The sequence below is a fragment of the Ovis aries genome, chromosome 6 (genome assembly GCF_016772045.2).
Source record: "Ovis aries strain OAR_USU_Benz2616 breed Rambouillet chromosome 6, ARS-UI_Ramb_v3.0, whole genome shotgun sequence".
Lineage (NCBI taxonomy): Eukaryota > Metazoa > Chordata > Mammalia > Artiodactyla > Bovidae > Ovis > Ovis aries.
The window spans coordinates 25,485,942-25,499,017 of record NC_056059.1 but is presented as its reverse complement, the minus strand read 5'-3'; the positions used below and the strand labels follow the sequence as shown (position 1 = coordinate 25,499,017).

At 41.8% G+C, this 13,076-nt stretch overlaps 2 protein-coding genes across 16 annotated transcripts in view; one reads left to right on the top strand and one right to left on the bottom strand.

Annotated features, from left to right (window-relative positions):
* C6H4orf17 (chromosome 6 C4orf17 homolog) overlaps positions 1-13,076 on the top strand; it is a 98,638-nt gene that overhangs the window by 26,645 nt on the left and 58,917 nt on the right. The gene's annotated exons all lie outside the window — the stretch shown is intronic.
* The window catches only part of LOC101111713 (all-trans-retinol dehydrogenase [NAD(+)] ADH7), a 63,282-nt gene that overhangs the window by 23,002 nt on the left and 27,204 nt on the right, over positions 1-13,076 (bottom strand). The window contains 2 exon segments of the mRNA XM_027970860.3: positions 153-217; positions 6,984-7,131. Of these exon segments, the coding sequence (XP_027826661.2) occupies positions 153-217; positions 6,984-7,131 (213 nt within the window).

Below are 13,076 nucleotides of genomic sequence, written 5' to 3'. Positions count from 1 at the left end.
TTGCTCTCCCTCATCCCCCAGGGTATGCTTGCTCAACAGGCATTTAATTCCCCAAGAAATATCCCCAAGTATTCAATTATGTTAAGATATTCAAGTTCTAACAACCAGACCCGCATTATTAGATCGTGAGGATACAGAAATGTTCTGCTCACATTCCCAGCGGTGCCCATTCTGTCATTCTTTTTGTGCTGTGTTTCAGTAAACAGACTTTTTCTGCCTGTTGTTTAGCTCAGTTTGCTGTAAATAACAGCATCTTGCGCCCTCAGATAAATGGCCTGGCTCAAAAGTTCTGCCTTGAGTGATATGACTCATGTCTTCAAGACTTCCAACGGGCCATAACCCTCACCCTTGGCAGTCAGTTTTGAAAAGAAATATGGTAACCTGCAATGATCAAACCATGAGTAGAGCTCTAACAAAGACAAGATGGTCAATCCTATTGAAAATGACTGAAAGCTTTCTTATCCATCATATTTCTGGGGATATAAAAACATATCAGGTTAGTTCAGCTCAACATAACTCAGTAAAAAATGGATTGTGTGCTTCTTTAGCTGCTCTGCAAGGCACAGCTGAGTTTAGGGATGTGTGTGTATTTATTGGTGTATATTGTATTTATTGATGTTCTAGTAATACTTCACAACACAGAGACTTGATGTAGTTTGTGGAAAACATGTAATTAAACATAAATGAAAACAAGGCCAAGAAAATGTAAAAGATTGGAATAAAAGGTCAAAATTAGAAAAGAGGAGTCAAGGATATATAGAACATGGGTATGGATAACTGTGGTTTCTAGATATTTGAGGGAATGAAAAATGTGTAAAATTTGTTAGCTCTGCGTGTGGACAGATTATGGACTGAACCCAAATCACCATTACACACAGCTGTCTCGTACAGTTGTAAAAGTTGTGCATGGCACAGAGGCATACAGTGCAGAGGAGAAAGGGAGCTGAAGTCCAGCCTGTATCTGGCTCTCAAATGTTAAGGGTTTTCATTTACTTGGCAAGTGTTTCACTCTTCTGAAGTAGTTGTTTAACTACTTCAAGGGACTTTTTCTGAAGATAAGATACAATGGAGCTGGAATCTTTGGGATTTCCTGACTATTGATAGGAGAATAGGCAGGATGGATTTTATTTTTCACACTATTTGGGAGTGCACTGGCAAATTCACTTCCAAGTAAATTCATTTTACACAAAGGAGATTTTACTCTTGTGGAATCAGTCAGTAGGGCAAGTTTTCCAAGTCTATAAAGCTGTTCAGATCATGAAATATACGTTTAGACAACAGATATGAGCAAAATTTTCTTTTAAAAATCTGGCATAAGCTTTGCCCACAGATACCTCTCTCAGTGTAATATATTAAATGTTGTAGGTCCACCTTAAAATCTACATACCTAATTCAGGATTATGAACTAGAAGGACCTTGTTTATCCATCCTATATGTAGCACTTACGTCTGCTAACTCCTGTCTCCCACTTCGACCCTCAACCTCTGTCCCATTCAGCAATCACGAGTCTGTTCTCCATGTCTGTGGGTCTGTTTCCGTTTTGTAGTTAGATTCATTTGTGCCAATTTAAGGTTTCACATAGAAGTGATATGATATTCTCTTTCATTTTACTTCTCTTAGTACGATAATCTCTAGATGTATCCATGTTGCTGCAAGCATCATTAGTTCACCCTTTTTTATGTCTGAGTAGTATTCCATTATATATATGTACCACACTGTTGGGAGCCAGCGTGAGGAACTCCGCCCATGGCAAAGGCCATGAGGAAGGAAGCTTGGCATACGCAAAGGCGTGATCAAGCCTCAGGAAACCCCCTGTTCCCGAGCATCTACCCCCCAAACCAGAGTACTTTATGGGGAGCTCTCCCTCATAACCATTTCTCTCAGAGAAGGAGTTAACTTGCAGCTCCAGTTAATAAAAATTCCTGGGCGTAATAAGAGTGTTTCAACTTACAAACTCTGAAGGTTCTCTGGCCTGCCTGATCAGGCTCGTCCGGCCGCATGTAATTGTTTACAGCCTCCCAACTGTGAGAGGCATGGGATGTTTTAAAACTTTCTAAATACAGACTCTTTTGAGAAGTTAGAAGATCATTAGTATAGTATTAGTAGGATGATTAGGAATTATATTGGTGAAGGGTTTTTTCATTTGTCCTGCCAATAATTACTGCTAATTCCCTGCCCTGGGTGTGACAAGGATGTCTCAGGTCAAACCTCTCTGCCTGCAGACTAGCTTGTGTGACAACCTCTCAACCATAAACAGCACAGAGAGTTTGGAGTATTAGTGTAGGGCTTTTTTCATTGATGAGTCAATGATTGCCATCAGGCCTCCATATCGTTAGGCACCTGGGAATATATTAATCAATGTATCTGGAAGATAGAAAAGGGAATATAGTAGTTTTTTATGTTAGCAATACTAGACTTTTGAGTTAATGAATCTTCTCTTTTGTTATAGATCACTGTACTTTGTTATAAATCACTATAAATCACTATGCTATGTAACTTTATCACTATCTTAAGACAAAATATATCTTAAGGGGAACATTAGTGAAGGGTTTACATTTGTTAAGCCAATACTTGCTGCTAAATCTCCATATTCCTGTCCTTATAATGAATATAACTAGCATATAGGAGAAATAAGTATTAACCTTTAAGATTAATCATGTTAAACCTTAGGTTAAGTAAATTCCTTTCTTGATTGTAACTCACTACACCCTCACCCTATAGAAATGCAACTTTATTTGGAGGGTGGCGCCTGATTTAAGAAAAAATCACCCCTGGAAAAATAAGTTTTCTGGTTAACTGATGGGTATCAGAAGGGGCCATAAAATGTCAGCAGACCTCATGGCTAAAAGATGATGAAACTCATAAGACCTTTGTATAGTTTTATATGAAGCAGCTGATTGTGACAAGGGTCAGGTCTGCTGACCCCCGCGTGACTCTGTATTCATCCCTATGTATAACAAAAAGGTACATAAACGAACCTGAAAAATAAAGAAATCGGATCAGTTTCTGGAAAGACTGATTCCCCCATGTCATTTCTTTCTCGCTCTCCACTTTCCTGGCTGAATTCCCATCTGAAATGTGGGTACTCACCAACACATTCTAATTCTGCCTGGTCTTCTGAGATTGGACTAGGGGAGGCCTCAGTGCCTCCTCTCCTTTGGGAGAATGGAAAGACGCCTGTGGCCTACGTAGGTGGTGATTGGTATTCCATGTAAACCAGTTACTCAGCCTCTTTTCTCCACTAATTCTCCTACTACACTATCTGTTTCTAATCTCCCTCTATATCTGTAATTAAATAAGTGTTTTCCAGGACGCCGACTCCGTCCGCACCTTCGAATCACCCTGGATCCACCGGGGCTGGACCCCGGCACCACACCTTTGTCCATTCATCTGCCAATATACCTTTAGGTTGCTTCCATGTCTTGGTGATTGTGAATAGTGCTGCTATGAATACAGGGGTGCATGTATCTTTTTGAATTATACTTTTGTCCAGAATATGCCCAGGAATGAGATTGCTAATATATTTAAAAAAAAAAAAAAAAGAAGAAGAAAGTACATGAAAGAAAAAAAAAAATTATCAATTAGAATTAGTCATGCTAACTCACTGGCCAAATTAAATCCACAGATAAAAGCATTACCAGTCAATCAGCCTTGACTGGGAGCACCATTTTCTTAGCAGCCAAACACTGAAGAAACCCAGCATGCCTCACAGGTATTACCAGACAGAGTTAAGAGTTAAGTGAACCAAACATCTATTCTGAGTCTTAATCTTCAAATCAAAGATGGCAAAGTTTATGTCAGCAACAAAAAGTTGTTTACTTATGAACAAAGACAAAAGAGTACCAATATGCGAGGTGCCAGCACAAATATGGAAGTCCTCACTTGGTAAACTCCCTCATGTGAAGTTCGCTCAGTCATGTCCAACTCTTGGCGAGTCATCCTGGTTTCCAGGATTGAGGGGGTTCCCAGGACACTGGAGTCCTAGTGTTAAAGCCAGGACAGTCCCAGGCAGCTGAGTTGGTCACCCCTGTGCACCGGCATCATCACACAGTCTGTGTATGTGGTGGGCAGAGTCACGTGAGCTTCAGGGTGTCAGCTGTCCTCTCTGAGTCCTGGTTCTTCCCCTGCATCCTCCGTCGTGGACCTCAGTCAGGAGTCGGATCACCTAGTCTCACATTGACAGCAGTGGAGTCATACTAGTTAGTGGGGTCAGGAGAACTAGGTCTGAGTATCAGCTCTAGCAGTGACTTGTAAGTGCTCGTGACAAGACACTAAATGCTCTGAACTTCCCAGTGAAAGGAAATTATCTGACTTCAGGGCTTGTCATGAAGCTGAAGTGAGGTACTGTGTGTGGAAGTGCCCATCAAACTGTGGAACACTCAGTGTATGAAAAGTACACTAAATGATATCCCTAAGGTTAAAAAAGTAGGAAAGAGGCCTTCGTGTCCACAGGGAAATGGACTTCTGTTTATTGCTGAATCATTCTTAATAAGCAGAAATAGTTACACAATTGGAATATTCCAAGGCATTAAAAAATCTGCTAATAACTTGAGCCACAGTGACTTGTGTTCTGCCAAACCTGAAGGTGGAATTTCACTGTGGCCTCTGCGGCTAAAATTTTCAAACACTCCAAACTCAGGCGGTAAGTCAAACAACCAGCTGCAAGCTGAAACTTATCCTTTAATCCTTGAGCTATGCCAAGCCAGGAGAGGATGAGGAAAAGCTGGAAAGCTGGGTTGAGATGGACTTTCTGCAGCTTTGCCCTGACAGGCTAAGATTTTGCTAATCCTTTTTCAGGTACGCAGTGACAGCTCTCAGAACTGCAGTGTGAGATTATGCTTGGCAGTTTCAGAAAATTTTTTTCTACACGCAGAACCTGAGCAGGGAAAGAATCCTGAGAAGATATTTCATGATAATGCCAGGGCTTCACATCACTCCAGCACATCTCCATTGTGCTCAGCTCGTCAGCCCAGTGTGCAAGTTGATGAGAATTTCCATTTAAAGAGGTCAGGAATTGTGGGAAAAGTATAAATCCAAGTTGTTTTGTCCTCCTGTTGAGCTTCCCTTAAGAATAAAACAAAGCAGATAGGAAAATTGGTTTTGCTATGTGTCAGGCTGAGGACTAGTTGAAAATAATTCTAGAGCACCAAGGCCTGGCAGTGCTTCATTCCAGACATGGCCTACGGATTGCTTCTATTTCTAGAGTTCCTTTCAGGGCTTGTCTGGATAAAACATGGAGTAAGAGTCCAGAATATTAGCACCAGAAGTACCCACAGACAAAGTACCCACAGACCACTCCTCTATTACAAAAGCCCACTCCATATTCAGAAGGAACTCTGCCTGGCACAAGAAGAATTTGGCTCTCATAGTCAATCAGCTTTTTCTGCAGTTCCACCCAGGCTCTCCTTGTGTTTTAAATTATCATTAAGATGGTTAGGGGGTAGATCCAGGGGAATGTTGAATCCCATCTCCATGGGTTCTGTGGCCTAGGAACTTCTCAGCTTTGCAAGTTCAACAACTTGATTCTCTTAGTATGTGTAAGTTTGATTGGATTCTGAAGGCTGATTCACATGAACCACACTCATGATGAATTGATAAACTATACACCAATTCATCATTTATTAATTTATGATACTAACCACTATAACCTTTGAACAGATTCTGCACAAGGAACATAATAGACAGATGTAATATTCAAAATATTTATCAGCCCTGAAAGGCATGAGCGCCAATTAATCAGAATGGGTCCACAATCCATTATAATAGATGCCAGCTGGCCCTGGAAATAGAGGCAAGAGTTAATATTTAAGTAACCCACTACCTGCTAAATACTAATATGTGATCAATTCACTTGGATTTTTTAAGTCAAAACCTTACAATGATCCTTTGAGGAAGGCATTAAAAAACTGACTATAGAAGGTCTCAGACAATCTGTCCTTGGTCCCACAGGTAGTTAGATAATCTGGGTTTACATGCAGGTGCCTGGTGGGCTGCCGTCTCTGGGGTCGCAAGAGGACACGACTGAAGTGACTTAGCAGCAGCAGCAGCGTGTGTATCATACTGCAAAAGTAAATCCACCTCACCCCATCCCCCTAGTACATTCATGCTGGAAGCAAATTGAGATCATATGGTCAGCTAGTGTTGTTATTATAAGAGGAAAGGGATTAAAGGAATTCTTTAAATTCTTAAGGTTTTCCTTAAGAATGCCAAGATTGTCTCAAAAAAAAAAAAAAAAGAGTTAGACTTATTTTATTTTGGCTGGGTTGGGTTAGAAAAGCTAACCTCTCTGGACCTGCATGGTTATCCTGCATAGGACAGAGTTGACTGTGTGTCCATGCTTGGCAAGAATGAAGCTAAAATAAAAGTGAAGCATTTAACTCTGGAGCAATGGGCTAAGTACCAATGCTGAGAGTATTTAGAAAACTTTATAGCAACTTGACAGAATAAGTATATATCTATTGAATCTAATAATTAGAAAAATACAGGCTAGTATTTTTATATCTTTGGTTTTTTATTTCATTTTTCTGGTGGTTCATTTATATTATATTGTACAAGAGGATCAGTCCATGATGGAGTGGGGGAGGGAAGGTAAGGGTTTTTCACCATAGATGGTTTCGAAAGCATAGCTCGAAACCATCTCTTCGGATAATCTTGGGTATGTATTAGTTGCTCAGTCATATACGACTCTGTGACCCATGGACTGTAGCCCACCAGGCTCCCCTGTCCATGGAATTCTTCAGGCAAGAATACTGGAGTGAGTAGCTGTTCCTTTCTCCAGGGGGGTCTTCCTGACCTGGGGATCAAACCCAGGTCTCCTGCATTGCAGGCAGGATTGAACCCATGTCCCTTGTACTGGCAGGTGGATTCATATCCACTGCACCACCAGGGAAGTCCTAGACTTTACTATCTGAGCCAGCAGGGAAGCCCTTGGATTACCTTGCGTCCTGCTAAAGACCACACTTTGAGGAAGATTCTGCCTGTACCTGCTGCCCTTCTGAGGCTGTCATTGGATCGTTTACCATCTTTGGTTTCATTATCGGGGTCAAACGTAACTTCCTCAAGGGTTAGCTTATCTTTGCCAGTTTTTCTCAGAGGACACGGTTGCAGCACTCTTTCACTTCTATAATATACCTGGAAAAAATGGCAATATATAAGTATAAAACATGAATCTCCACTAAGTGGTAAAAGAAAAAGGCAGGGCTCAGTTGTGCTTGGAGATTAGCAGTGGGTGCCTGGGTGTCTAAGGCTGACTTGGAGGCTCCTCAGCCAGCTGCACTTCTGGGGGGAAGAGCCCAGGGCATTGTTGACGATCTATGCTTTTCTTTTCTGGTCTGAGGAATGATGGTATGTGACAGGATGGAGCTGTATGGCAGTTCTCACTGAGGACAAGACCCAGGGTTGCATAACATGGGAGAGCCACTGGCTAAATGAGGTCTGAGCCATCCTGTAGGGGAGGACTAAACTGTGAATAACTCTGCAGATTGTCCTGGATCATTTCAAACCAAGAAACTTCTGACTTAAAAATAAAAGTTTTAATTATGCCTCCAATATAGTGAATTTTCTTTTCCTAATTAAAAAAATCAACAGAGTCTAGGACTTCCCTGGTGGTGCAGTGGATATGAATTCACCTGCCAGTACAAGAGACATGGGTTCAATCCTCGGTCTGTGAAGAGTCCACATGCTGCGGAGCAGCTAAGCCTATGGCCCACGGTTACTGAGCCTGAATGCTGCAGTTACTAAGGCCCATGTGCCTTGAGCCTGTGCTCTGCAAGAAGAGAAGCTGCTGCAGTGAGAAGCGCAAGCCCCACTACAAAGAGTAGCCTCTGCTCATCACAACTAGAGAAAGCCCACACACAGCAACAAAGACTCAGAGCAACCAAAAATAAACAAATAAAAATTAAAAAAATAATAATAACAAATAATTGTTCTTAATATAAAAAAATCAAAACAGTCTAATTAAGGGTTTGGTTTTGATGTTGGGGCTTCCCAGGTGGCCCTACTTGTAAAGAATCCACCTGCCGATGCAGAAGACATAAGAGACATGGGTTTAATCCCTGGGTCAGGAAGATACCCTGGAGGAGGAAATGGCAACCCACTCCAGTATTCTTGCCTGGGAAATCCCATGGACCGAGGATTCTGGCAGGCTATCATACACAGGGTCACAACGAGTTGGATACAACTGAAGCAACATAGCAAACAAGCAAGATATCACTTCCTTTAATCCTTGAGACCTCATCTTGGAAGTATAATTTGGACACACATAATAATTTTCTGAGACATTTTAGTGCATAAAGCACTAAGGAAGGACAGAAAAAGAGAGTATTTTGTATCAGAATATGCTTGAAAATAAGAGATATGGCCACATTTCTGCCAACATGGTCTCTGATTCCTCTGCCTTTTCTTAAGCTAGCTTGAACATCTGGAAGTTCTTGGTTCACATGCTGTTGAAGCCTCACTTGGAGAATTTAGAGTATTACTTTGCTAGTGTGTGAAATGAGTGCAATTGTGCAGTGGTTTGAACATTCAAAGCTATGGTTTTTCCAGTAGTCTTGTATGGATGTGAGAGTTGGACCATAAAGAAGGCTGAGAGCCGAAGAATTGATGCTATTGAGCTGTGGTGTTGGAGAAGACTCCTGAGAGTCCCTTGGACTGCAAGGAGATCAAACCAGTCAATCCTCAAGGAAATCAGTCCTGAATATTCATTGGAAGGACTGATGCTGAGGGTGAAGCTCCAATACTTTGGCCACCTGATGGGAAGAGCCGACTTACTGGAAAGGACCCCAATGCTGGGAAAGATTGAAGGTAGGAGGAGAAGGGGATGACAGAGGATCTGGTGGTTTGATGGCATCACTGACTCAATGGACATGAGTCTGAGTAGACTCTGGGAGATAATGAAAGACAGGAAAGCTTGGTGTGCTGCAGTCCATGGGGTTGCAAAGAGTCGGACATGACTTAGTGACTGAACAACAACTTCGGTCACATCTATTTCTTTCTCTTTTTAACTGAATATTCTTTCAATTAATGGTAGTGAATATTTATTATCTCATTAATTCATTATCTCATTTAATATTCATAAACTTCCTCCAAGGAAAATGGTGTTACTATGTTGTTTATCAGTTTTATACATAGTAGTGTATATCTGTTAATCCCAAATTCCAAGTTGATCCCCACCCCACCCCCTACCCCCCAAACTCTTTCTCCTTTGGTAACCGTAAGTTTGTTTTCTATGTCTGTGAATCTATTTGTTTTGTAAATAAGTTCATTTCTATCATTTGTTTAGATTCTACTTATAAGTGACATCATATGATATTTATCTTTGTCTGACTTACTGCACTTAGTATGATAATCTCTAGGTCCATCCAGGTTGCTGCAAATGGCATTATTTCATTCTTTTTTGTGGCTGGGTAACATTCCATTGAGTGTATATATATATATATGTTACATCTTCTTTATTCATCTGTTGATAGAAATTTGGATTGCTTCTGTGTCTTGGCTGCTGAAATAGTGTTGCTGTGAACATTGGGGTGCATATATCTTTTCAAATTAATTTTTGTCTTTTCCAGAATTATGCCCAGGACTGGGATTGGTAGATCATATGGTAACTTTTTAGTTTTTTAAGAGAGTGCCATACTATTTTCCCATAGTGGCTGCACCAGTTTATATTCCCACTAACAGTTTAGGAAGGTTCCCTTTTCTCCACACCCTCTCCAGCATTTATTATTTGTAGACTTTCTGATGATGGCCATTCTAACAGGCGGGAAGTGATACCTCATTGTGGTTTTGATTCATATTTCTCTAATAACTAGCAACATGGAGCATCTTTTAATATGCCTATTGGCCATCTCTATGTTTTCTTTAGAGAAATGTCTACTTAGTTTTTCTGCCTATTTTTCGATCAGGTGTTTTTTTCTGTTGTTGTTGACATTGAGTTGTATGAGCTGTTTGTATATTTAGAAATTAAGCCCTGTTGATTGCATTATTTGCAAATATTTTCTCCCATTCCATAGATTATCTTTTCATTTTGTTTATGGTTTCATTTGCTGTACAGAAGCTTGTAAGTTTGATTAGGTCCAATTTATTTTTGCTCTTATTTATAGTGCCCAGGGAGACTGACTTAAGAAAAATTGCTATGATTTATGTCAGAAATGTTTTGCCTGTGTTCTCTTCTAGGAGTTTTGTGGTGCCGTCTGTCTTGTCTTATGTTTAAGTCTTTAAGCCATTTTGAGCTGAGTTTTGTGTATGGTGTGACAGAGTGTTCTGACTTCAGTGACTTGCATGTAGCTCTGTCCAGCTTCCTCAATACCACTTGCTGCGGAGGCTTTTCTCCATTGTATATTTGTGCCTCCTTAGTTAAAGATTAATTGACCATAGATGTGTGGGATTACTAAACCCGTTTTAGAAATGAGGAATATAAGTTAAATAAACCTCAAAGGTAATCTCGAAGGGGAAACGACGTACTACTTGAGTGACATGAAAACTAAGTGTGGGTTATGGAAGTGTTTCTAGGACTGCTGAACAAAGGTAAGAAGATGAGGAGGAAAGGGAAAGAAAAAGAGCTGGAAGACAAGTAGTCTGAGTTCTAAAATCAAGTTCTACATTGAGCCGTCATTCACAGCGTGAAGAACCCTGTACAATAGTCTGAGTGGCCCTAAATCTGAGGAGCAGAGAGCAGCATGAAGCCCTTGTTGGCTTGCTCACCCACACACAGAGTCAGCCTCAGGGAGGGAGGAAGTGCTCTTGAATACAAACTACCAGGCACACCCAGGCTAGGGTAAACACACCCAGGTCATCATCTGTGGTTCTACCTCATTTTTTAAAAATCATCTCTATTCTCAAAGAGTTAGCCACCCTCTTTTCCCCATTGCTTTCATCACTGGGCACTATAGAGCCTAAATAGCTAGTCAAGTGCTGTATAAAGAATTTAGATGCAAGCAAAGCAGATTTCAGCAGGTTTGCATTTCAGACTTACTGGCTAGGAAACTTCAGGCAGTTGATGTAATCTCTTATACCCACATTTTGCTTATCTGCTAAATGGAGGAGCTAATGTCTTTCTTGTAGGGAGACTGCATTGAACAGTGCTTAAGAGCTCGGTCTCTGGACTCTGACATCCATTTGAGAATGCCTCTACCTTTGATAAATTACCTGATTTCTTCAAGCCTTAATTTCTTCATCTATAAAGTAAGAATAACACTAAAAGCACCTATTTCACAGAATGGTTATGAGAATTGAATGAGATACCATATACTTTACACATTCCCTGAGAAATGATTAATGATCAACACTTATTAGCTTTTATCATTATTACTGAAGATCACACACAGTTTAGATCTGTCCAATGCATGATAACTACCCTTAATAGGATTCACATGGTGAGATTTGAGTTTTCTCTTTTGGCTGCATTCGATCTTGATCGCAGCATTCAGGATCTTTGTTGCAGAGTTCTGGATCTTCAGCTGCAGCTTGTGGGCTCTAGTTCCCTGACCAGGGATTGAACCTGGGCCCGCTGCATTGGGAGCTCAGAGTCTTAACTGCTTAACTGTCAGACCACCAGGGAAGTCTCAGCTTTGAGTGATTTTTATGCACGTTATTTTCTCTGAACTGCCATTCTTGTTAATACATGTGTATTTGATGATGAAAGGCTGGTTTTCTAGATCTCTTCTCTTTAGATATGTAAGCCTTCACACAGATATAGGCTCAAGGTGTGGGGAAAGTCTTTAGCAAGCTTGAATACTGCTCTATACACCTGGGAGGTCTAGCTGGGAAGAAAGCAGTGGGTTGAATATTCTCTTAACATTCATGTCGACCAGAACCTCAGAATACAATCTTGTCTGAAAGTAGGGTCTTTGTGATGTAAATAATTGAGGTCATGCTATGTGTGCTAAGTCGCTCAGTCATGTCCAACTCTTTGCAACACTTTGGACTGTAGCCCATCAGGCTCATCGGTCCATGGGGTTCTCCAGGCAAGAATACTGGAGTGGGTTGTGATGCCCTCTTCCAGGGGGTCTTCCATACCCTGGCTGGTGGGTTCTTTACCACTAGCACCACCTGGGAAGCCCAAATCTAATGCTGCTGCTGCTGCTGCTAAGTCGCTTCAGTCGTGTCCGACTCTGTGCGACCCCAGAGACGGCAGCCCATCAGGCTCCCCCTTCCCCGAGATTCTCCAGGCAAGAACACTGGAGTGGGTTGTCATTGCCTTCTCCAAATCTAAGGCCATAAAAAGGCCATGTGAAGATACAAAGGGGGAGACACAGCCAAGAATGAGCTGTGACTACAGCAACAGGGATCAGAGCATGCAAGTACAAGCCAAGGGTGCCAGGCAGTGCTGGCGGCCGCCAAGATCTAGAGGGGAGGTTGGGGCAATGGCCCAGCTAGGCAGGGCTGCGGTGTTCCCAGTGGCCATGTGTGGATGTGAGAGCTGGACTGCAAAGAAAGCTGAGCGCTGAAGAGTTGATGCTTTTAAACTGTGGTGTTGGAGAAGACTCTTGAGAGTCCCTTGGACTTCAAGGAGATCCAACCAGTCCACCCTAAAGGAGATCGGGCCTAGACCGATGTTGAAGCTGAAACTCCAATACTTTGGCCACATGATACAAAGAGCTGACTCATTGGAAAAGACCCTGATGCTGGGAAAGATTGAGGGCAGGAGGAGAAGGGGATGACAGAGGATAAGATGGTTGGATGGCATCACTGACTCAATGGACATGGGTTTGGGTAGGCTCCAGGAGTTGGTGATGGACAGGGAGGCCTGGTGCGCTGCGATTCATGGGGTCGCAAAGAGTCAGACGTGACTGAGCTACTGAACTGAACTGTCTCAATGACTCTAGAAGAATCCAACCCAGTGGAGAGTTTGATTTTGAATTTCTGGCTTCCAGAAGCTATGAGAGAACAAATGCCTATTGCTTTAACCCACCAAGTCTGTGTAATTTGTTAGCGTAGCCCTAGGAACTGATACATGAGGGATCTCCATCCAAAAGAGGGAGTAAGTATCACAGTATCTCTCTTCTCCAGCAAGGAGGAGTGAAAGGGCATGTGTGGGGTCCTGAATGGCACACCAAAAAATGGGTCCCAGTAAGGGCAGG